At 46.2% G+C, this 25,207-nt stretch overlaps 1 protein-coding gene across 3 annotated transcripts in view; it reads left to right on the top strand.

Annotated features, from left to right (window-relative positions):
- Dpf3 (double PHD fingers 3) overlaps window positions 1–22,661 on the top strand; it is a 281,926-nt gene extending 259,265 nt beyond the window's left edge. For 2 of the 3 annotated variants that reach the window (XM_087552775.1, XM_087552777.1), the window contains 3 exons: window positions 8,066–8,178; window positions 19,279–19,360; window positions 19,919–22,661. In XM_087552775.1, the coding sequence (XP_087408901.1) occupies window positions 8,066–8,178; window positions 19,279–19,360; window positions 19,919–19,989 (266 nt within the window). In that variant the 3' untranslated portion in view covers window positions 19,990–22,661. 3 annotated transcript variants of the gene reach the window in all.
- The last annotated feature ends 2,546 nt before the right edge of the window (window positions 22,662–25,207 follow it).

The following is a 25,207-nucleotide window of genomic DNA, read 5'->3' as shown; positions in this document are numbered from 1 at the left end:
GGTTAGGGAAGTTTTCTTCTATGATTTTGTTGAAGATATTTACTGGTCCTTTGAGCTGGGAGTCTTCACTCTCTTCTATACCTATTATCCTTAGGTTTGATCTTCTCATTGAGTCCTGGATTTCCTGTATGTTTTGGACCAGTAGCTTTTTCCGCTTTACATTATCTTTGACAGTTGAGTCAATGATTTCTATGGAATCTTCTGCTCCTGAGATTCTCTCTTCCATCTCTTGTATTCTGTTGGTGAAGCTTGTATCTACAGCTCCTTGTCTCTTCCTTTGGTTTTCTATATCCAGGGTTGTTTCCATGTGTTCTTTCTTGATTGCTTCTATTTCCATTTTTAATTCCTTCAACTGTTTGATTGTGTTTTCCTGGAATTCTTTCAGGGATTTTTGCGATTCCTCTCTGTAGGCTTCTACTTGTTCTCTAAGGGAGTTCTTCACGTCTTTCTTGAAGTCCTCCAGCATCATGATCAAATATGATTTTGAAACTAGATCTTGCCTTTCTGATGTGTTTGGATATTCCATGTTTGTTTTGGTGGGAGAATTGGGCTCCGATGATGCCATGTAGTCTTGGTTTCTGTTGCTTGGGTTCCTGCGCTTGCCTCTCGCCATCAGATTATCTCTAGTGTTACTTTGTTCTGCTATTTCTGACAGTGGCTAGACTGTCCTATAAGCCTGTGTGTCAGGAGTGCTGTAGACCTGTTTTCCTCTCTTTCAGTCAGTTATGGGGACAGAGTGTTCTGCTTTCGGGCGTGTAGTTTTTCCTCTCTGCAGGTCGTCAGCTGTTCCTGTGGGCCTGTGTCTTGAGTTCACCAGGCGGGGTGCTGCCCAAGGGCTCTCTGCGGCGGCAGCAACCAGGAAGACCTGTGCCGCCCCTTCCAGGAGCTTCAGTGCACCAGGGTTCCAGATGGCCTTTGGTGTTTTCCTCTGGCGTCCGAGATGTATGTACAGAGAGCAGTCTCTTCTGGTTTCCCAGGCTTGTCTGCCTCTCTGAAGGTTCAGCTCACTCCCACGGGATTTGGGTGCAGAGAACTGTTTATCCGGTCTGTTTCCCTCAGGTTCCGGCGGTGTCTCAGGCAGGGGTCCTGCTGCTCCTGGGCCCTCCCCCACGGGAGCCCAGAGGCCTTATACAGTTTCCTATTGGGCCAGGGATGTGGGCAGGGGTGGGCAGTGTTGGTGGTCTCTTCTGCTCTGCAGCCTCAGGAGTGCCCACCTGACCAGGCGGTGAGGTCTCTTTCCCACGGGTTCTGGGAGCAGAGAGCTGCTGCGGGCCGGGATCCTCGGGCGTGGGACCTCCGGCAAACACAGGACGTGCCCGGTCCTAGATGAACTCTGCCTCTGTGTGTCCCAATCTCACCAGGCAGCTCTCTTGCAGCAGACAAGTTGGTCTTACCTGTGGTCCTGAGGCTCAAGTTTGCTCGCGGGGTGCTGCCCAAGGGCTCTCTGCGGCGGCTTACACATACTTTTAAGAGAACCATAGATCTCCAGGGTCTTCTTCACTGAGAAATTATTTTTAAAAAGCTCAACATTGACAAATAAGGTAGTAAAACATAATAGACATAATTAGATGTTTATAACTTCACAATGAATAAATAATAGGCCTGCTAGCCTCGCCCTTTTTCATAGCCTCTTTATTTATGGTTCAAGCACATACCTCACAAGGTAAGTGCACCCCCATCTTTAATTTAATCAGTGATGTGCCCTACCCAAGTCAAAATTAAGTATTAGCAGCAATGAAATAAAAAAAAAAGCCGTCTAATAGAGAGTATAATGCAAGAAAAGCATCATAGCGCTTTGTGTATTTATTTCAGCCCAGGGTTGCTTGGAAGTGAACTGAATTTCACTGCATGAGAGTGTGTGCTGCATGAAATTGACAAGTTAGAGACACGCGTTAGCTTCTAAGCCTCAATCAGAATGTGAGCTCAATCAGTGAGGTGTACTTAGTGTCATTTTCCTTGAAAGGTTGGCTGTGTACGAGAATCCAAGCAGGGGTGGGTGGTTATGAAACCAACTCTGGTTTTTGCCTGGGGTTTTTCTGTCAGTTCCTTCTGGCTCCAGCTGAGCCCTTTCTGTGCATTTGATTGACTATGCTCATCGCCCGGGCACAATGTCCTGTGCAGACAGATGTGTCGTCTGAGTGGCCGGGCAGTGGTCACTGCTTTCAGATGCCCATTTTGCCTTTTCTTATGAGCTCTGTAGACTGTGATGTCATGAACACGCCGCACCTCGTCTCCTCGGTGTGCCCTCTCGTGTCTGAGAAGGTTTCCAGTCTGCCTTGGCTTCCTTCCTAATCCTATTGCTGAAACAGCCCCACGAAGTCAAATCTTGTTATCTGAAAGCCCCGTTCAGGGGTCTGGCTTCCAGAATGGCTGGCTGTGGGTGACATGTCCTGTCTGAAATTCTAGGGAGGGTTGGAATCAGTTTGGGAGCAGATTAGTAGGAACGAAGAATGCATCTTCATACCCAGTTCACTATTGGATATGAATTTGGAGCACAGACTTGACTTTTAATGATTCCATTGGAATGAAATCACCTATGTGGTAGTTCCTTCTTACCTTCTTTCCTACATCAACATCTCCTTCATTTTTCTTCCTTCCTCCTTCCCTTCCTACTTCCCCCTCTCCTTCCTTCCCTCTTCACCCCTTCTTCTGTGCTGTAGACAACCCAGGCTCTTGAATTCACTAGGCATGTAGCCTACCACTGAGCCAAAGACCCGACCAACACTTTTTAAATTTTCACCAACTGGAATCTTAGAAATGTCTCATTGACCAATTGCCCCAAGGGAACTTGGAGTAGGTTGTCTAACTTTCAATACATTGAGCTAAATAACAGTATAGATATTCTTTACTTTAAGAAAGATGGTGGACTGGAGAGATGGCATAGTGGTTAAGAGAACTTACTGCTCTGGGGTTCAGTTCCCAGCAGCCACTGGGCAGCTCACAACCATCTGTAACTCCAGTTCTGGGTTCTGATGCCCTCTTCTGCCCTCGAGGGCACTGTACACACATGGTACATATACATACATGCAGCAAAACACTCATACAAAAATAAAATAAAAAGAAATTTGTAAAAGATTAAGCAAAAATTCTTAGTTTTCAAGTAAGTACATTTAAAGATGGCGGTCAACTTTACAAAAGAGCAGTCAAGTAGGAAATGATCTCAGTAAAGTGCTTTACAGCAATGTGCTCCTCTTCTCTTCCACTCTGGGACTGAAAAGACTTGTGCCTTCTCCTCTCCTACTTACATGGGCTTTAAACATTCTGGACAAAGCCAGCTTCAATCCATTGCTTTCTTTAGAAGCTTTCTTTGCCTTCCGTCCAACAGTATACACTCTCATTTCCTTTCCACAGTAGATAAGAAGTCGGATTCTTGAAGTTTGACATAGCAAGTGTTTCTTCTAGTTTTGGGGAGAATGGCCAACTTGCTGTGGTGGCACAGGCAGGTGACTTAGTTCTGGACTTAGCTTTGGGCCCATCTGTATAGCTACTAAACTTTTTACACTTCTTCCTCCCTAGTAGAGAAGTTGTAAGAACATTCCTGTGCCCCACTTTCTGCTCTCACTTGAACAGTGCCTTGGGTTCTGAGCTGGTCCTCTAACACAAAGTTGTAAAAATTATGAGATTATCATGTTGTTGTTGTTATGTAACTCAATTATGCAGTTCCCAAGTCTCAACCTGGTAGACAATATCACGTCTCAATGTCAAAGACTGGACATGCCTGTAGGAGAACTTGGCCATGGAGTAGGCTGCTGACTAGCTGTTGCAGTGGTGGACGGGTGGATCACGCAGTCCACCCAGCCCCTCCCAGGCAGATGCTCCAGTGCAGCTGCCAGCCAAGTTCCAGGCCATGGAATGTGCTGACCTTCCTTCCTCGGGAAGATGGCGCCATGGGAAATGTTATTATTAGCAGGACAGCATTTGCGCTGATCTGTCAACACTCCCTCACTCAGACAAGATTGGACACATTCAGGACGAGTATGGCCATAGACAATACTCCCTCGTTCAGGGTCTTTATGGAACAATGGCATTGTCACACTGCCAACCCATCTCGGAAATCTCTCCTTTTAGCTACATCACCCCATACTTGCCCAACTTGCTTCTGATTCCTTTACTGGTTCTTTTTGCAATCATTTTCTTTAATTTATTTTTAAGCTAGGGTCTCACTTGGTAGCCCAGGGTAGTCTGGAACACATTGCCCAAGATCTTGCTCTTGGCTCCCCAGGAAGATTTAGAAGTGCGTCTTCCATCCCTAGCAATTCTGTCTTTAAATAGATGGTTCCTCAAAGCTTAGTCCTAGATATAGAAAAAAAAATTCTCTCCCCCTTTCTTCTCTTTTCTTTCTTCTCTTGTTCTCCTTTTGCTACTTTTATTGATTCTCATATTTTCAATTAACACCTAGTTAGCAAGATCAATCTTAAGTTTTTTTAGACAATGTCTCTGGGTAGCCTTGGCTAGCCTAGAGCTCAGAGAGATCTGCGGGCCACTGGCTCTGGAGTGCTGGGATTAAAGGTGTGCCATCATGCCTGGCCTTAAGTTTCTATTTTAAATCCCTAGTCTTTTGAACTCTCAACAGTATGTTCAGCTCCCTGATCCAACTTGCACTGCTCAGAAAGACTGGATCCTCTTCACCAGGATGGCCACAAGCTCCCCATAGTGTTTCTCATTCCAGGGGACTTCACTGCCCTCTACCTAATTCCTTCATTCAGATACTTGAGGATATTTCTCCAGATGAGTCAATTTCTGTCGTTCCCCCACCCCCTTCAGGTTTCCACCTGAGCCTAGTCCTTCTTTTTTATTTTTTATTGATTACAATAGACATTTATTTAAAGTGACGCAAATGTAGAGCAAATATTTCTTAAATTTGTGATTCAGGTTAAAATAACTTCATAAAAATATGCTGAGACCAGGTGTACCCACAGATCTTAACTACAAGATCATTTCTTCACCCACTCTTCTCTCTCCTTTCTTTCCTGAATAACCTTCTTCAGATAGGATTCAAGGTAGAATTTGTCCTCATATTTTGTCCATTGATCCTTAGGCAAGATCTAATGCCTCATAGTCAGGTCTAGGGCTCTCTTAATCTAAAACATTCTGTCATTATAAAGGCCCTGGGGGTGGGGTGGGGCTGGAGAGATGGCTCAGTGGTAAAGAGCACTGACCGCTCTTCCAGAGGTCCTGAGTTCAATTCCCAGCAACCACATGGTGGCTCACAACCATCTGTAATGAGATCTGATGCCCTCTTCTGGTGTGTCTGAAGACAGCTACAGTGTACTTATATATAATAAATAAATACATCTTTTAAAAAATTAAGGAAAAAAAGACTCTGTCTCCAAAATAAATAAAATAAACATTTGAAAAAAGCAGATAAAGGTCTCAGGAAGTCTTCTTATAGCTTCTTTTATATCTTCAGCTTCATGCATTGTATCATCTCGCATTAACCCCAGTTTATCAAATCCTGCAGTATTACAATACCACTTTCAAAAACCATCCAGCCACCCGCTTGATGCCTGCCATTTTGACCTAAGAGTGCCTTCCTCTTTGTCTCTCTTCTGCGGGCTGCACCAGTCTTTAAACCAATCCAGGCAAAAGTTCTTGTACCTCCTCAGCCTCACTGCAAATTCTTTCTGGGCTTTCTCTCCTACCCGCCACTTCTTCCCGATGACGAACATTTTCATTTGTATAGTCTTATTTTAAAATATCTTTTCATCAGTTTGGAAGTAATTATAGGTTTGCATGAGATGATGGTGGTCTCGTGTACCTTTCCCCCAGTGATGAGCATCTTAGATACCCACATACAGCCAAGCTATTGGGACCCTACGCCCTTGGCGGACTTTGCTGTGTGCCTCATACGTTTGTGTGCCTATCTATGCATGTCTGTGAATGTTTGACGAGTCCCTCCGTATAGTTCTGTGCCGTCTTATCACACGCGTAGCTGCTCACATCCAAAGTGGCATCCTCAGCTTCAAGGTCCTCTATGCCTAAGAATGCTTCTTAAATACAGTCATCTGGCCTTTGTTCTGCTTGAAAGCCCTCAATGACTTTAGAGGCCCAAATGCTTAAATAAGGACTATAAGTGACTATTTACTCTGGTGTCAGCGTCTCCTTGGTGGCCTCCTGCCCCATAATTTTGCCAAGAAGACTACAATCATGGTCAATGGTCTTTCTCTTTCTTCTACTTTGCAAAGCTCCCTGTTGCTCAGAGCCTGCACTCACTGGCTGGCCCCTTCACCTGTCTCCATCTCTCCTTCCCACCCAGTTAGCATCCCCAGGAGAGTTTCCTTGACCTCTCTGACTAGGAGCTCCCATTGGTTTCCTTCTCCAACACAGTTTTGTTTTATGGTGCTAGTCACCCAATAGTGATTGAATAGATGTACGCAGGTTTAGTAACTTGAGGTCTCTTTGGAGGGCTTACTTAGGGTCTCTTGCTCACGTAGTATTTTTTCTACATAGTGTAACAGCCAGCTGAGGTGTTAATGACCACTTTGTATAGGCTGGCTGTTTATGGCTGAGGTATAGCCCCAGGCCAGGGAACTGGACAAAGCCACCTTGCCAAGTAGGTGTGCGTCCTAGGATCCCAACACCATCCTTTTCAGCAATGTCCTGTCAGAGAACCTGGGCACTTGTGGCCCACACCACGGAGTCCTCAGCTGAAAATGTGCCCTTACTCACATTCCGTTTTCACTCTAGGAGGCTAGCACGGGAAATGGGTTGACTTGTATTCTCTTCAGATAATACTATATGATATATTCCAGAAAATCAATGGGACATTTGTGCAGGGTTTTAGTTTAAGGCCTCATTCTGGTTTCTTCTCCTTGTCCTATTCTCACACCACTACCTATTTCTCCTTCAATGCAAACGCTCAGAAACCTCAGTGTGGTTTATATTTAGGGAGCCCCGAGCCTGGTAAGTCTTTACGCTGATGGACTAGCCAGTATTTCACCTGAATGAGCTTGGTCTGAAGATTCAAATGGGAACCATGGAGTTCCTGCTGGGATGTGGCTCTGCCAAGGGGTAGGGGTAGCACTTAGAAGCCTGTCTGTGAGCACACTTGGTAAGTGATGCTGCCTCTGATTGGTGGCCCTGTTTATAATGTCTTTTAAAGGACAAAAATCCTTCATATGAAAGAGGTGGCACAATGTTCTATGCGGAGGGAGCTCTGGAGAAGGCCCTGGGCTAAGCTGCTGGTTCTTTACCATAGAGTCAGTGCTGGGCTTTGCCCATCCAGGTCACAGCCCTGGGAAACCTGGGGAATCCCATCCAGTTTCTCTTTCCTTAAAAGGCCAAGGGTCTGCCCTTTCTGTAGCTCCCAGCTTGTTCACTCACTGCTGGCTTTGCTCTTCAGACTCAGTGGGGGCTGATGGAGTCCTGCTTGGTGGGTCAAGCCTCAGGCATCCCTTTGGTGCTATGTGTTCTATGGTCACAGCTTAAAGTCCCTCTCCCAATTCAGCTATGACACTTGAGATGGAGAATAGAGGTAGAAACAGAGACAGATCTGGTCATTTGTAGGGATAGTCATGCCTTTGCCTTCCCTGCCAGAGCCCTTTCTTCTTGTGTCCCCGTGACTGTTCAGGGTTTGGGCTTTTGCCCATCTCTTGATTATGGGCCTGGATACCCAACCATAAAATGTCATCTATTACTCCTGCTAACCTTATACGATCCTGACACACTCGGGCAGTGTGAACAGGAGGCCCTAGCTCTAAGTACCTCTGATAAGTTGTTCTGGCTTCACTTGGGGCTTCAAAGGTAATGCTGATTGATACCTCCCACCAGGCTGTGCTGCCTTGGGCTGTGTGCACCGTAACACCCTTTTTAGTGCTTTCTGGTGACAGCTTTCTGCTCTACTTACTGTAACTATGGGGGACATGGCTCTTAGCATAGAGAAACTGGATGATGGTATTTAGTGAGAAGGTGAAAGCCCATCTCTTCATTTGGCTTCTACCTGACGTGATCGGAGGTGGTAATGGTAGAGCCCCATTGAGACTCCCAGGCTGTTTTCCAGCCTGTGGTACCCCTGCCTCTCTACACACTGGTATTGTCCTAACTCTGTTGCTTTGACTTCTTTCAGGTCACCCAACTTGCCTGCAGTTCACTCTGAATATGACTGAGGCAGTTAAGACCTACAAGTGGCAGTGCATAGAATGCAAATCCTGTATCCTGTGTGGGACCTCGGAGAATGATGTGAGTTGGGGCTCTCCTGGTAGCAGGAAAAGACTGAAGGGGTTGTGGATCTTCTGAGAGGTGGAGGGGAGATAGGACTCTGGGTACTGGGTTCCTGGAGAAAATGACAGTCTTTCTAGCCTCTACAACCCCTGGGGTCCCTGAGCCTTAACTGCCAGAGGTGCCAGAGGTGGCCAGCAGGGAATGTCTTCTTGGCCATTATGCTTAGCAGCCTGGCCACCTGCTCTCCAGGGTTCAGTACCTATGGTGATGACCAGTGCTTTGAGTGGGATGCTCTCGGCTGTTGTCACCGAATTCTAGTGTATGATCTCACTTGGATGACATGGCAAATACAAGAAATACAAAATACTCAACAGCTTTTTTTCATCACAAATTATTTCAAAGCTGTACGATGGCCAAGAGAATTAGGAAGCTGATACACTCTGTCCCAGCTTCAACAGTAGACATTGTGTCCCATCTTATATGATACGTACTATTACTTTATCCTTTATGTGTGCATTATATGTATGTGTTCATGTAGGTATGTGTATGCACCCATGTGTTTGCACATGTGGAGTCTGGATTTCCACATCAGCTGTCTCTCTCCCTCTATCACTCCCCACTGTAACTTTGGAGACTGATAGCTCACTGATTCCAAAACTTCTCAGTTGGGCTAGCCAGTGAGCTCCAGGGGTCCTTTTATCTCCAGACATGGCTTCCTCTACCCAAAGCTGGGGTGTCCGGTGTGCACTGCTACACCTAGCTTTTACACGGGTGCTGGGGCCTGAACCCAGGTCCTCAGATTTGTGCAGCAGGCAATTCCCCAACTGAGCCATCTTTCCAGCTGATCCACAGGATGCTCTACAAGCCAGAGCTTCATGGTTACCGACACGTGGACAATTCTACAGCCCAGAACTCTATTTCATGCATAAAATCATTAGAAAATACTGCATAAGATCACCTTTAGGACATGTGTGTAAAACATATACAAACCATAGGAACTTTGCCCTTCTCTTTGGATGTCAACTCAAAGATACCTCATTATATACACACAAATCAGAAATGCTTCTGTTTCAAGCACTACAAATGCAGGATATTTAACCTGTATTAAGACACCATTTTCACATGATGTGACAGTACATCTGGGAAACCATGGAGAATCAATGATAAGGCTAACCTGAATCTACAAAGGGGAAACCAGGGGCTGGAGAGGTGGCTCCGTGGTTTAGAGCATGTACTGCTCTTGCAGAAGATCTGAGTTCTGTTTCCAGCATCTACCCCAGGTGCTCGCCACCGTCTGTATCTTCAGCTGGACCAGGAGATCCCTCTCAGCGCTGCCAATGCCTGCTGTCGTGTGTACATACCCACACATAGTCAGTCAGAGAGATAGACAGACACAGTTAAAAACAAATCTCACAAAGGTAAAAACTAAATTTAAGTACATTTGAAACTACAAAGGTCAAGTGGAAGGAGGTCTCATGATAAAATGATTCAATTCTGCAGAGTTATCAGTTATGCCCATGTTAATTTGCAAATGGACACCGGGAGCAACAACAATATCAACAAGTTTGTTTTGTGGTGTTAGGCAAGCGGAAACTTATGTTCCTCTGGAGGAGGAGGAGGAGGAGAAGGAAGAGGAGGAGGAGGAGGAGGAGGGGGAGGGGGAGGGGGAGGAGGAGGAGGAGGAGGAGGACTGGATAGCAGAGGAAGGGCCAAGGTTTTATCTAGGCTATAAAGTACTTTATAGTATGCATGAAATCCTGAGTTCAATGCTCAGTACAGTAGAAGTCAGGCAGAGTAGTGCATGCCTGGGAACAGTGTTTGGGAGGTAGAAGCAGGAGGATCAGAAGTTCAACATCAACCTTGATCACCCTTGCCTACATAGTTAACTTTGGGCCAGCCTGGGCTATATAAAACCCTGACTCAAAAAAGAAAGTAGCCAAAGAAATTCGATAAACTGCACTGAAAACAGGAACTAGCAGACATTAAACCATTGGGGGGAGCCCTCAGAGTGGAACAGTGTGGTAGTGATGGGTGAATGGACAAATGGCCAGTTGGGAGAGAATAGAAACCTATGAATAGAACCACCTACATAGGGGAATATGGTACAGGATAAAGGTTGCATCTAAAATTGCCATGTCAAAGGTAGACTTCTTAATGAATGATGTTGGGACAATAGGGGAGCCATTGGGGAAAAGACAAAATTAGCTTCATATCTCACACCAGGCATAGCAGCTATCTCCAAAAAAAGACTGGGAATTTAAATGTAAAAACTAGGACCAGAGCAGTACCAGATTCTTCTTTCATTTCAACACTGAGAAAGATTTTCCAGTTGGCTCAAAAATAGAGACACAATAAAATGAAATACTGAAAAAAATTAAACTCTATGAAAATGTGCATAGTCAAAACCACAATACTCCCCAAGGATGATGGACGAGATGGGAAGATGTATCTGTAAGAGGTACCGGGGAAGGTCCGCGGCCCCAGGATGTGAAGAGCTCTGGTGAATGGGAGACAGAGAAGCAGGTACTTGATAGACGAGAAGAAACATGTATCAAAGATGATTCACAAACAATATAAGGACAAGCCCCAAGCCTTGCCATAAATACTCACATAATAAAAGAGACTCAAAACAAAACCAAGATCCTGTTCCTCTCCTGACGAACAGAAGTTTTTCAAGTATAACAATTTAGGAAGCTATGAGATAATTGGTTCTTGTATCTAGTGCTGGAGGGTGGGCAAAGAGGTATGGCCCTTCTGGAACGAGGGGTTTGGTGATCCCTAACCAAACTACTACACACTTAATTTTGACTGAGCCATCCCATCTGTGAGAATCTACCCTGAAGGGCACATCCCACTAAAGAAATATATGAGTGCGAGGTGATTTATTAATTAGGAAAACCAGAAGTAACCTCTATGTACACACATAGAAAAACAATCAGCCAGGCGTTGGTACGGGTGTGTGATGAAGTACTATGCAACTGTATAAAGAACGGGGAGACTATCTAGGCATGGATGTGTAATAATTTCCATAAGTGGACAAATCCAAAGTTAAATGCAGCATCTATTGATGGTGGGCCCATTTGTTGTAAGGAAACTGTTACATAAGGAAACCCACACATAGCTGTGCACACTTATGTAAAAGAATAAACAAGGAGATGAGGGGTGGTTATTTTCAGGAGTGGATGGAGATGGGGAGGAGAAAGCTGTGATGTGGAGCTACAGGAGGACCAGCATGTCCCTGGGATACTCATTTTAGATAGCTTGGGTCAGGAGAACGTTTCACAGACTGATACATATTTAATGCCAACCGGGAGGCTAGGGAAGCTAAAATGGTGTAAACAGTAACCAACGACTCTAGCTACACAACAAGCAGATCGCATGACCAGACTGAGGAGCAAGGGAATAGTCAGCCTACATTGTCTTGGAAAATGGTGTTTTGACTGTGCTGCAAGGCTAAAGACAGACACAGCTGCACTGCAAATGCTGTGCCCTAGCTAAGAAATTTATTTTCATGGGTATACGGATTAGTAATTCTGAAATGACTTCATATGTATTATGTCTGTCTAAATGAGTAACTGACTGCTGTGATGGAGACTCATAGTTCTAAAAGCCAGAGTAATGGAAAGAGACACAGAGACCCACAGCCAAGCATTAGATGGAGCTCGGGGATTCTTACGGAACAGTTGAGGGAAGGATTGAGGGCCCTGAAGAGGACAGGGACTCCACAGGGAGACAAACAGCAACAACTAGCCTGGACCCTTGGTGGCTTCCAGAGTCTGAATCACCAACCAAAAAGCTAGCACAGGCTGGACCTCGGCTCCCTGCACTTGTGTAGAAGATGTGCAGCTTGGTCTTTATGTGGGTCCCCCAACAACTGAGGCAGGGGCTGTCTCTGAATATGTTGCCTGTGCATCCTGTTCCCCTAACTTAACCACTGTGTCTGGCCTCAGTGGAAGATGCCTAGTCCTGCAGTGACTTGATTAACTGGAGCTGGGGAGGGATGGGGGTGATATGCAGAGGGGGCTGCCCTGTCTTGGAGGAGAAGGGGAAGAGGAATGAGAAAAGAGGAAGTGTGACATGATGTGAGTGTTTTTAAATAAATTTAAAAATAAAGTGGAAGTGGGAAAAAAGAATAACATAAGACAGGAGGGGGCAAGGCTAAATCCTGTGGCTTTAGTGTGTGTGTGTGTGGTGTATGATATGTGTGTGTGTTTGTGTGTGTATATGTGTGTGTATGTGTGTGTTTGCGTGTGTGTATGTGTGTGTATGTGTGTGTTTGCGTGTGTGTATGTGTGTGTTTGTGTGTGTCTGTGTGTGTATGTGTCTGTGTTTGTGTGTGTGTGTATGCGTGTTTGTGTGTGTGTGTGTTTGTGTGTGTGTGTTTGTATGTGTGTGTCTGTGTGTGTCTGTGTGTCTGTGTTTGTGTGTGTGTCTCTGTGTGTGTTTGTGTGTGTTTGTGTGTGTGTGTTTGTGTGTGTGTTTGTGTGTGTGTGTTTGTGTGTGTGTGTTTCTGTGTGTGTGTTTGTGTGTGTGTGTTTGTGTGTGTGTGTTTCTGTGTGTGTGTTTCTGTGTGTGTGTTTGTGTGTGTGTGTTTGTGTGTGTGTGTTTGTGTGTGTGTGTTTCTGTGTGTGGGTATGTGTGTTTCTGTGTGTGTGTGTTTGTGTGTGTGTGTTTGTGTGTGTCTGTGTGTGTGTTTCTGTGTGTGTGTTTCTGTGTGTGTGTGTGTTTCTGTGTGTGGGTATGTGTGTGTATGTGTGTGTGTTTGTGTGTATGTGTGTGTGGTGTATGTGTATGTGTGAGTTTGTGTGTGTATGTGTGTGTGTGGTGTATGTGTATGTGTGAGTTTGTGTGTGTGTATGTGTGTGTGGTGTATGTGTATGTGTGTGTATGTGTGTGTGTGTGTTTGTGTGTGTGTTTGTGTGTGTTGTGTGTGAATTTGCATGTGCGTGTTTGTGTGTGTATGTGTGTGTGTGAGTGTGTGTGTGTACTCATGGTTTTTAATATAGGAAGTATCTATATTTATACATATAGACCTCAATATGGATATATTTATATGCATACATTTATTTCCTAGATTTGTTGGCAAAGTTAGTCAGCCTCTCATTGCTATAGCAATGTGCCTGAGACAATTAATTTGTAAAGAGAAAGGAGTTATCTAACTCATGGTTTTGGAGGTTATGAAGGTTTCAGTTCAAGATCAAGTGACCAAACTGTTTTGGAGTTTTGGTGAGGACACTTAACAGGGAAATCATATGACGACGAATAAAACAGTTCTTTAACAAAAAGAAAGGAAGAGGGAGAGAGAAGGAGTAGGGGAGGGAGAGGGAGAGGGAGGAGGAGAGAGATGGGGGAGGGAGAGAGAGGAGGGAGGGAGAGAGAGAGTGGGAGGAGAGAGTGGGGAGAGGGGGAGGGGAGAATAGGAATGAGAGTGATTACCCAGGCCCCACAGTCCCTTTCAAAACATATCTGCAGTGACTTAAAGCCCAGCTACTAGGCCCTTCTCCTGGAGGTCTCTGGCGCTTCCCCAGTACCATCGCTCTGGGCACTAACATTGCCCATCTTCAGACCTAGTAAGGACCTAGAAATAAGGAGGACACCCAACACCCGGAGATTGGTTCTTCTAAGTAGTATTCTCTAGTAAAGAGAGCGAGAGGTTCTTAGAGAAATGACTGGTGCCAGGGCTCAGGTATCAACTACACAGAACATGGTTAAATACCTTTTGATGCCAGAAGGTAGGGTTGTGTTATATATAAAAAAAGTAATGGAGTGTGTCTGAAGGAGAAAATCAACCTGAAGGAGCACTTAATGGTAAACAGGAACAACTGAGAAAGAAAGAAAACAATGATACGGTTGTCTTGTAATATAAAGAATACACAAATATCCCTTCTTACAGTATGAAGTTGGATGGATAGTAAAGATAGGGAGGGAGGGAGAGAGGGAGAGAGGGAAGGACGAAAGAAGGAAGGCTAAGAAGACAGAGCACACTTCCTTAGAGTAGTGTACCAATGAATAAACACAGAAGGGGAAATCAGAGGCCAGCCCCACAGTTAGGCAAGAACCATCACATTAATTTTTAAAATGTGGCAAGTGAAATTATGTGAGGCAGGATATTTGCACAAACTCAAAATATGTCTCTGATTCCATAGTACCAAAGGAAAATTAGTAACTACATTCACAGTCATTGCCATAGCCTTCATACATGGGAAAAATCTAGCTTAAAACATCCAACGATGCTTATGAAATCCCCAACCCCACTCTTCAGAAGCTTCACATTCCTGACAGCATAAACAGCCCCTGTGTGCCCATGAAGGCTTCCCCCGATCTTAATCAGGGAAGCAGCAGTTTTTCTGGACAGAGGTGTATTCAGACTTTCAGAGATGCTGAGAATATAGAGCCCTAGAGAAAATATTTACAGTGCCCTCTTCAGGATCACTGTGGAAGGTGGGGTGGAAAGAACGTAAGGACCAAAGATGAGGTCTCTGACATGCTATCCTCTAAGCAGGCCATGGCTCGGAAGCCATGAATACATAGCTGCCGTGGGTCCTCACAAGTCAGGCCTTTCTAGCAGTCAGCTACAGAAGGAAAGGGACTCACAGGACTCTACTACTGTTGCAATGTAATGGGACTGCATGGGGCGGGATGTAGTATCCACTTGTGTGCTGACAGATGAGCCCACCAGACTCTAATGGACATTTCCAATCCTAGGGTCACATAAATGCCCCAGTTAAACTCTGTGGGACACAAAACAAAACAAAATGTTATGATATGGGAGAAAGAGGTTTGTAAGATAGAATGGGGGTTCTCAAGGGTGGGAGAGAAATAAGAGAGAGGTTGCAGGGGAGCCCAACCAGAATATATTCTAAACATATATCAAATCGCCAACCTATATAATTTATTGATTAAAATTTGTCAAGGTAGTGAAAGATAAACTGGAAATGCCACAGATTGAGGGACACAAAGAAAATACAACTAAACTTAGGGATGTAGCTGGACTTGGCTGAGAGTTTATGTAGCAGCCATGGAGCCTTGAGTTCTGTCTCTGGTACTGTGTGAACTGGTCGTGGTAGCTCACACCTGTAATCCTAGCATTTGGAGGTAGAAGAGGAGGGTCCGGAGTTTAAGGTTGTTCTTGGCTACATGGTAATTTTGAGGCTAGCCTGGTTACATAAAACCCTGTCCCTCAATATACAAACAAAGAAGGCCAGTGAGATAGCCCCCTCCCATCCCCGTCGAGTTGTCCTCTGACTTCCACTTGGAAGCTCTAGTATGTACCCAATCCCCAACAATAAATAAATAAATAAACTGATCTCACCCCCTCAAAACAAGAGTAAGTGCTGTAGGATCCTGGAAAAGAGAAAGTAAGGGAGAAGATGGAGGAAATTAGAGCCCTTGGGTAGACCAGTTAGTAACACCAGCAGCCATCTCGCTCTCCACAGTTCTACCTAAGTGTTACTGTTTGCAAAAGCAACATAGAGAATAGAGAAACTGTCACATCTGCAACTTTCCTCTAAGTCTATAATGGTATCAAAGTAAATAAAAGTGTCCAATTTCCCTAACCTCTCCCTCAGTCTTTAAAATACTATCTTTATCAACTGAAGAACTTAAATATATTTTGTTTCCATCCATTGCAGTCAAAATTTTCTTCTGTTTGTGGGAACATTCAGGTTCCCTTTCCACAGGATCTTTGGTAGCTTACCTACTTTTGAACAAAGGAAGATATCTATACACTTCATGTGCGAGTATAAAACCCCCACCTCCCGAAGATTGCTGGTCTAGAGGGGCTGATGTTTACAGTGTTGGTCATTTTTTTTCAGACATTTTCAGTGGCAGAGTGAGAACATATTTTTGTTTATTGAAAAGATAAAATGCAACATTTATTTACTGAAATATTTCTGGATGGCATCCAGAACTAACTATGTGGTTTTCCTATTAATTCACTGATCTCATGTCTCTGCCTTCCTTTGGTCATGTAAAACGTTTGCTTCTCAGTGGGTACCATCACTGTCACACATCTGATACACCTACAACCAGCTATCTCAGATAACCAGTTCAAATATTATCATCAATAGTATAATTGCTAACACACACACACACACACACACACACACACACACACACACACATTTACCCTTGTTGTTAGTATCACATATTGGCTGGGTACTCTGGAGGCAGGGGCAGAAATAAAGGTCGAAGCCAGACTAGGCTACATAGCAAGACCCTGAACCAAATGAAAATCAACATAAAAAGATAGGTAGTAGGTAGTCACCCAAAATACTTCCTATCTGTAGTTGTATCATTAGCTAGATATTCACCATGGCAAATTCACTTTTTTTTTTTTTTAGTCTTTTTTTCGGAGCTGGGGACCGAACCCAGGGCCTTGTGCTTCCTAGGCAAGCGCTCTACCACTGAGCTAAATCCCCAGCCCCGGCAAATTCACTTTTAAGAGCAGAGTAAGATTTCAATTTTGTTTTATGACTGTACAAATTAGTTCTACAAACAAAGCTAGAAAGAACAATGCATTCATGAAAGTCTAGCTTCCACTTTGGCTAGCTTCCTTCTTTGCTTACATATGGCCCCTTAAAATTATGAATGTTGTCTTTATGTTTCTTTTAAGTGTAAGCATGTGTGTTGTATGTTGAATCCATAGCCAAATGGTAAGAGGAAGGTGTGCTTTCTCCATTCTGAATTTTTTCATTGAATATCCCAGAAGCCCTTCCACCATGATCTACAGCCATACTCTCTAGGGTTTCACTTTTTTGTTTTTTGTTTTTTTATTCAGCTGGTCTCATTTTGGCTGGCAGTTGATTCTAGACTTTGGTCTTATTGAGCGTGTTAACACAGAGCCTTAGTGGGAGTCCATAGATGAGTAGAGTTGTGGCTGGGACCTTGGGGATTTTCTTATACATCTCCTGCCATTCCCAGAATGAGATTCCTACCCCTCCAGCACTGCAAACTTCCATGGACCCAGCTTCTTAGATTTGGGAGTTAGAACTCCTTTAAATTTGTATTTTACCTGGGGGTTAGCATTAAGGGACAGCAGAGACTAAAGAGACGAAAAGAAGCTCAGTCAGGGAAGAGAGTGGAAGCCAGCACACCAGCTTGACTCCCAGAGGGTACACTGTGGCATCAAAGCCAAAGGAAGCTGTGGACCGATAGGGTTTGGCTGTGGTATGAAGACAAGTGACTTCAGTGACGTCCTAAAGACATCAGTAACCACTGCCACAGCATTAACACAAAAAGGAAGCTCACCCTAGACTGGGCTCCCCTGCCCCCAAAAGAATCCAACTGTAAGGGTGCAAACACGTTTGTCACACATAGTTGTCTGGCACTGCTCTTCCTTCTTTCCTGTCTCTTTTTCTGAGAAATGTTCTCTCATGACAGTATGTTCTTGACTTTCCTTGAGGTCACTGATCTTCAGTGAAAGCTGTGGATTCACTCTATTTTCAGAAATACACGTTTTCTCAAAATATACACGTCTGCCCATCTACACAATTGTGCATCTCATCTCGTGAGCCCCATTTCAGAGACATCTGCTGTCACACACTCTGGACTTCCTCTCCTAAGACCTTCCTTTGCTGTCAAATCAGCAGGAACTTCCAAAGCCATAGCTCAGGCCTAGGCCTCTGTCCTGATCTCTAGTCTCCAGGTCAACCCTCCCTGGTGACCTTGGATCTATAGTTGAGGCTGTCCTCTCTCACTAGCCCCCGTGGCCACTTTCTTGCTCATGTTCCAGTGGCTATCTATACCACAGCCCAGGTAACCATACCAGTTGGTGACTGTTTCCTCATTTCACTGCTACAGCCTTACTTCAGGCTATCACCCACCACCCTTCACCTGTGTGACTGTCTTCCACTTCTAGAACAACTGATACATTCATCTCTCCCCACCCCCGCAAGCCCAGGCTCCTTCCCCTAGCCAGGGAGGAGGCTTTTCTTAACACATATGTTTAAAGCCTAATGGAGTTCTGAAATGTCACAGATGCCACCACCAAGTACAGCTGTTGTCCACTGCACAGATGAAACAGAAGAAATTCGATTCCTGTAGTAGGCCATTGTCATATTGCGTGGAGTGGAGGCAGAGAAAGCCATAACATTACTGGTCATGGCAGTTCAGGACAAGGAATCTCTGTGAGTTTGAGTGTAAGGTAGCCATCAGGGAAGACTTCTAAGATAATGAGTTGAGAAGAGCCCTGTACTGGATGGTTTTGTGTGTCCACTTGACACAAGCTAGAGTCATCAGAGAGAGAAAAAAAGCCTCAGTTGAGGAAATGCCTCCATGAGATCCAGCTCTAAGGCATTTGATCAATTAGTAATCAATGTGGGAGGGCCCAGCCCATTGTGGGTGGTACCATCCCTGGGCTGGTGGTCTTGGGTTCTATAAGAAAGCAAGCTGACACTACCTAAAGACTATACATGGACTGACCCTGGGCTCCAACTGCATAGGTAGCAATGAATATCCTAGTAAGATCACCAGTGGAAGGGGAAGCCCTGGGTCCTGCTAAGACTGAACCCCCAGTGAACGTGATTGTTGGGGGGAGGGCAGCAATGGGGGGGAGGATGGGGAGGGGAACACCCATAAAGAAGAGGAGGAGGAGGGGTTAGGGGGATGTTTGCCTGGAAACCGGGAAAGGGAATAACACTCGAAATGTATATAAGAAATACTCAAGTTAATAATAAAAAAAAAAAGAAAGAAAAGAAAAAGAAAGCAAGCTGAGCAAGCCAGGTGAGCAAGCCAGTAAGCAGCACCCCTCCATGGCCTCTGCATCAGCTCCTGCCTCCAAGTTCCTGCCCTGTGTGAGTTCCTGTCCTGAAGTCCTTCAGTGGTGAACAGCATTGTGGAAGTGTAAGCTGAATAAACACTTTCCCCCCCAAACTTGCTTTTTGTCATGGTGTTTCATCACAGTAATAGAAACCCTAAGACAAGCCCAAAGGCGATAAAGGATTTGGAGAGGCAGAGGGTGAATTTCAGGTGTCAATAAAATATAAGTCACATTTAAGGGACAGTGGGGACCCCAAATAAGGTTTGGAAAGTTGATCTATGGAAATAAGAGAGAGGAATAAGTGGGAGGAAGTAATCCTCAAGTAATTGCATCTCTCTCCTCCTCTCTGTATCTGCCAGGACCAGCTACTCTTCTGTGATGACTGCGATCGAGGCTATCACATGTACTGTTTAAATCCCCCAGTGGCTGAGCCCCCAGAAGGTAACGATGATGAACTCGGTAACAGCCACAGCGGCAGCAGCAGCAGCAGCAGCGGCAGCAGCAGCAGCAGCAGCTATCATACCCACCTTTTATTGATCCCTTATTATGGTGCAGGCCTTGCGCTAAGGGCTTTTTGCTTTTGTCTCATGTAATTATCCCTACCCTATGAGGTGGGACCGACTATTAACAAAGGACACATGAGGAAACTGAGGCACAGTGCAGCCAGATGAAATGTCAATGGATGGGTCAAAGACATGCTTCTCAGATGTGTAGCTGTGACATCGGGGGAGGCGGGAGGTGTGAGCCTCAAGGGAACTAGTACAGGCCCACTATGGCTGGCTATGGGGTGCAACTAAGGGGCTTTTTGTAACGGTTGCTCTGATCGCTCTGTGTTCCCTTTCCACTGATTGGTTGACTTTGCGAGCCTTCAGGACAAGGACTTGATCTCTGAATTATAAAAGTCAAAGGAAAATGGGAGTTACCAGACATCGAGGTGGTTAGGCTGGGGCCCAAGAGTTCGGAGGAATGCTGCTACTGATGCTATCTCGTCTCTTACAGGAAGCTGGAGCTGCCATTTATGCTGGGAGCTGCTCAAAGAGAAAGCATCAGCCTTTGGCTGCCAGGCCTAGGGCCCCAATCACGGAATGCAGCCCGCCACTAGAGAGGCTGACCCGAAGCCCTATTCAACCCATACAGGATGGAGGTCTCCTCCTGTATATGCACACAGACCAACTGCAAGGAAAACGGATAATTACAGAAGGGTATGGACAAGTGGAGCGGTGAGAGCAAGGTCTCCATTCACCCCTCGCCCTACCCGCGACCTCCCGCCCCTGCACATACTTCAGCCAGCGCTTCCTCATTTCTGCCAGAGGGAACCTGGCATATTTGAAGAGCAATCCAGCCCCTGCTCTGTGGAACCTTCCTCATGTTCACCTTCACATGCATCCCTCGCGTTGCTTCCCATTTTGGAGGAAGCCATTTTGTGACTGCTCATCAACCACTTGCGTGTTGCTTTAGTGGGGTTCTTGTTTTGTTTCGTTTTCTTCTATTGTGCTTCAAGAACTGATCACGCAGGGTTCTCACCCTTAGTTTCAGCTCTTCATCCTAAAACTATCACAGAGGAACAAAATGCTGTGGGTGGAGCTCGTGTTCATCACTAGTCTCACCGGAAACATCTATGGTCGGAGGCCATCTTGAAGACGGAACTTGGAAATGTCTTGCTTTCCACAGGCTCTGCTAAGAAGAGGAGCTGTAGTTTCCGAGCCTTGACGGTAGCATCTACCGCTGGGATGGTCTTGATCCACTGCACTGCCACTCGATGGGGGCTTCAGAGGGCCTGGGAGATGGGAGGAAAACTTGGGGCCCCGCTATAACCAGTTAGTATTTGCTGTTCCTCAAGAGGGACTTTTCGAGGGACCAGGTGGTTCCTTGACCTTCAGAACTGTGGTGTCCTTGAGGTGAGACAACACAGTCTCTAAACACAGAATCCTGCCCCCAGCCGAATTGAGTGTGAAGGTCTCTGGGAGTGGGACTCAGTCTTTGGAGACGTGGGCAAACGGTGCCCATTCACAGTGTCGGATCGAGGAGACTGTAGTAGCTTTGAGAAAACCTCCAGTATTGGTGCTACAGTAAGGATTTCTTTTCTGGGCAATTTCTTCCTTCTATGTATTATTTGCCAGTGACCACTGAGATGTGACTGGAAATTTTAGAACGGAGGAGAGATGAACATTACTTAACCAGATCATTGGGCACAGTGATTACTTGTGACTGGGTGGCAATGATTCAGAACCCTAGTCTGTTCTTGCACCCCGAGCTCCCCCATACCGGATAGGCTCTTGTCTGAAGTAAAGTTTCTAGAAGAAAGATGTAGGAAGGCCTAGATTCTGAGAACTCTGTGTGTCAGAAGAGAAGCCTTGAGCGGCCTGGGCTGTCTTTGAAACACAGCAACAGCATGGAAACTGACACATTTCTGGAAAAATCATTTGCCCAAAGGGCAGGTCTCTGTGAGCAGGACCCTTGCGCATGCTCCGCTTCCCTGGAATCAGCTCCATCGCTGTGGTCCAGCAGCTTGCAACAAAGGCCTGGGTTATTTTTAGTCTTCAGCTCCTGAAGAAGCCCCTGGAGACCTGGGCTAGCTGGGCCCCTCTGCCCAGCTGCAGCATGGCCTCTGCCACTCCACAGGAGTCGTCCTCCCCCTGGCTAATTGCTCTTGGCATGTGGACCAGGGCAGCCTGGCAAGGAACCAAGCAGTGTGTCCCTCCCCCGCATCTTCTTTGCAGAGTGACCTGTGGCAAGAGAGTGGGGGTCACTCTCCTGCAGGCCCTGTGGCCTCAGAGCTAGTTCTATGCATACGAAATGATCTCATTTAAAGGGCCCCTGTCCAGAGAGCATCTCTCTCCTCCTCTCAAGCTCTCTTCTTCCTCCTGCTGGTTGCTGTGCCTGTGTGGATTCAAAAGCACCCAGAATGGCTTGAGGGATGGCCCATCTCCTCAGAGGGGTACTTCCCTCTCCAGACTCAGCTGGCTCTCTCTTCCCACAAAATCTAAAGCAGAGTGTTCTCAAAGGCTAATTACTTGTTTGGGGGAATCATATTAAATTAATTTTAGGGGGGTTGGGGAGGCCCAAATGTTCTGGAATGCTATACTGGCTTAAAGGTGGGGAAAAAATAACCCCACCTTTATGGCTCTGAGACTTGACAGATCCTCTTCTGGAGTGGACACGAGTCTGCTCTCTACAGAAATGCAGATGTTGCATGTCCAGCCAACCTTGTGCCCGCCCAAACTGTCGGGGATCATGCTTCCCTAGCCAATTCAAGGCACCAGTCCGAGCTTGTCCACAGTGCTGGGGAACAGCACTCTGTCTCATAAGGAAGGCTCCAGGGGGTCCTTCTCTTCTGTCCTTCTCACTTGTCCTGGAGAATGGACTCCACCTTTCCCCTTCAGAGGTTTTGGTTTGGTTTCCCATGTAGAGAGTGGGGAGAGCAGCTCAGCATGGAGACGTTGTATTAGGGTACGGCAGGCCAGGTCTTCAGAGTCGTCATCCTGCATCGGAAAAAGAAGGTGTTAAGTCAAGTAAAAATGATATCTTCTTTCTCAGAGCCCTGGAATGAGCAGTAATCACAGGGTCAGGGTTCTAGTGTCCCTTCTACCCCTGCATAGTGTGTGACCTTGGACAATTCACTTAGCACCCTCAACCTCAATGTACCCATCTGTAAAATGGAAATGATAACACTTGCCTTTTCTATCCCACAGTGACACGGGGAGGGGCCCAAAGTACAATGTTACATAAACAGTCGACTGCAGAGCCTGACTTGTCTATGGCAACTCTTGACATGTAAGCCTCCATCTATCAAAAGGGATGTTCCAAGAGGGCTTCTAGCTTTGGACTAGAAGCCACAGAAAAGTGGAAGCTTACATGTCAAGGGCCATGTTGTCCGTGGTCAGGGCTCCTAAGCCAGGGCTGTGATCATGGAGACCATGATTGGGCTTGGGTGGTGATGGGAGGTGCCCAGGGTTTGGGGACTTGAGGACAAAGATACCATAAATGCATGTGCATGTGGACAGATAGACACAGACAGAGAGACACACAAACACAGACAGACAGACACACAAACACACACATACACACTATCAGCATGATCAACCACTTGGAGTGGGAGCCAACTTCTGTAGAGGGCACTGTGCACGTGTCTCTTTTAGCTGGTTAAGGTGGCTTTGCCTCTCTGAGCCTCACTGCCCAAAACTGTGAGGCAGAGAAATCTAGGCTGTCTAGACATCTAGCAGGTCTGTTAGAGTAATGCTTGCTAATGAGTATCATGGTGCAGGTCTTGCTAAAAATGGGGCTTCCAGTCTCTAGTAGCCACTGTCACTGTCCAGAAGTCACTAAGAGGAGATGATTCTGTTGAGGACCCCTCAAGTCCCTGACAGGGTTGTTCTGCTCCACTACAGCCTTACATCCTTATGTGGTAGCTAAAGAACCCTGGCTGGAAGATAAACTCATTTCTTTCTAGACACTCTTGAGACCCTACATTTGGGACCCGTAGTAAATCCAGGATAGGCACCTGTTGAGGAAAGAGGAGTGGAGCTCTAGATAGGGACCTGACTTTCCTGTCTTCTTTTCCAACCCTTTCTGACACTGCCAGAGGCAGAAGCCAGCAAGTCTGCTGTACATGGTTGAATCAGGGCCAGCCAGGAAGCTGGGTCTAGGTGGAGAGAGTGGCTGGTGCCCTTGGCTCAGCCTGAGAGAGACCCTGTGACTAGGTGACTAGGGGGTGGTTAAATGGGGGGGAAGAAAGGGGGCAGAGAGGGAGACACAGAGAGAGAGAGAGAGAGAGAGAGAGAGAGAGAGAGAGAGAGAGGAAGAGGAAGAGGAAGAGAAGATTAAGAGGAAGAGGAAGAGGAAGAAGAGGAAGAGGGAGAGAGGAGAGGAGAGGAGATTCTGATCAGGGGAGCTCAGAGGAAGTTTTGCTGGGGAAGAAGCTATGGTTTCATTCCTGGTGCACTTTAGTCTTCAAGAACAATCCCTCCCAGGCCTCACATGTAAAGTTCAGGTATTTTAAGGGAGAAAACCAACAGGACTATATTTACGTTTCCTTTGGGGGCAAGTTCAGAAAACTTATATTTTGCAGTAGGTGGAAGAAAAACCACAGGTAGCACCAGGCTGCATCAGGCACAGATAAGGGTCTGGTGGTTTCCTCTTCCAGCCTACCTGTTCAAAGCAGTCTTGCTTGGCTGGTGGGTGGCCCGGGCAGGGCCGTTAGAATCCCCTTACCTGCCATTTGGAAGGACTGAGGTCAGAGTGTCTCCCTCCTACTCAATAATGTCTATTCTTAGTACTCCTTAGGAATTCCAGAGTCATGGTCCAAGGGAGAAGTTGGCTCCCAGGCCAGAGTCATGCCTACATTGCCACTGAAGATGTGTGTGTGTGTTCTCAGGCCTAGCTCCAGACCGGAGCAGTACTGGTGCCCCTTGTAGTAGACCAGCATTCCTGAGTTGGGTTGGGGGGTTGGGGAAAGGGAATCAGTGTTAACCTAATATAGAGAAGACATGGGAATGAACCTTGGGAAGGTGAGGGTGTACCGATGGGGGCTGTTGGGAGCTGTAAGCAGAGGAACGGGGCATGGGATATGAAGAGTTATTATGACAAGCTCCCCCCACCCCCACAAATTGTTTAAAAAAAGATAAAAGAAACAAAAGCCAAACGTTGGCCTAGCAGTAGATGCTGGGCCAGCTCTCCTTTCTGTGGGCTCCCTGGATCCATGCTGGTTGAGGGGGCTATCAGAGGACAAGGAGGGAAGGACTGGTGCCCCTTGCCCAGTGGAAATAGGAAGGCCTTCCAGGCTCCTGCCTGAGTCTCCGTGGATTTTTCCACTCCTACAGATGAGTGTCATTGGAACATTTGGACATAAGTTGCTTAGACTCCACTGGTCTAGACTGGCTAGGGTCAGGAGACAGACAGATGGTAGCAGGGTGAGCTTGATCCTGGCCTACAGCCTTGGGCCTGGGAGCAATTTCAGGCTTTGCTGCTTCGGGGCTTAGGCCTTAGGTCCTGACTCCAGCAGCTGGAAAGTGCGATAGGAGGGCCTGGCCAGCCTTTTCCCTACCACCTGGCAGAACAGACAAGGTTCCATGTCCCCCACTGTCTGCTGCCCTTTCAGGTCTTTCCAAGAGCTCAGCTTTATCTGTGTCCCAGCTGAGGAAAGGTGAGGACACTGGTGTGTGTTTGTTTTTGCTTCAAGTCCATGTCTCCCCACCGTGATCCCTCCTGCACAAAATCTAATTTATCAGTAGTCAGAAGGGCCCTTGAGGTCATCTGTGAGTTAGGCTCTTTGGTTATTACCCAACATTC

This window comes from Rattus norvegicus, chromosome 6 (genome assembly GCF_021556685.1).
Source record: "Rattus norvegicus strain SHRSP/BbbUtx chromosome 6, alternate assembly SHRSP_T2T, whole genome shotgun sequence".
NCBI classification, from domain to species: Eukaryota; Metazoa; Chordata; class Mammalia; order Rodentia; family Muridae; genus Rattus; species Rattus norvegicus.
Note: the sequence above shows the minus strand (reverse complement) of the source record. Positions and strands in the feature narration are given on the sequence as shown.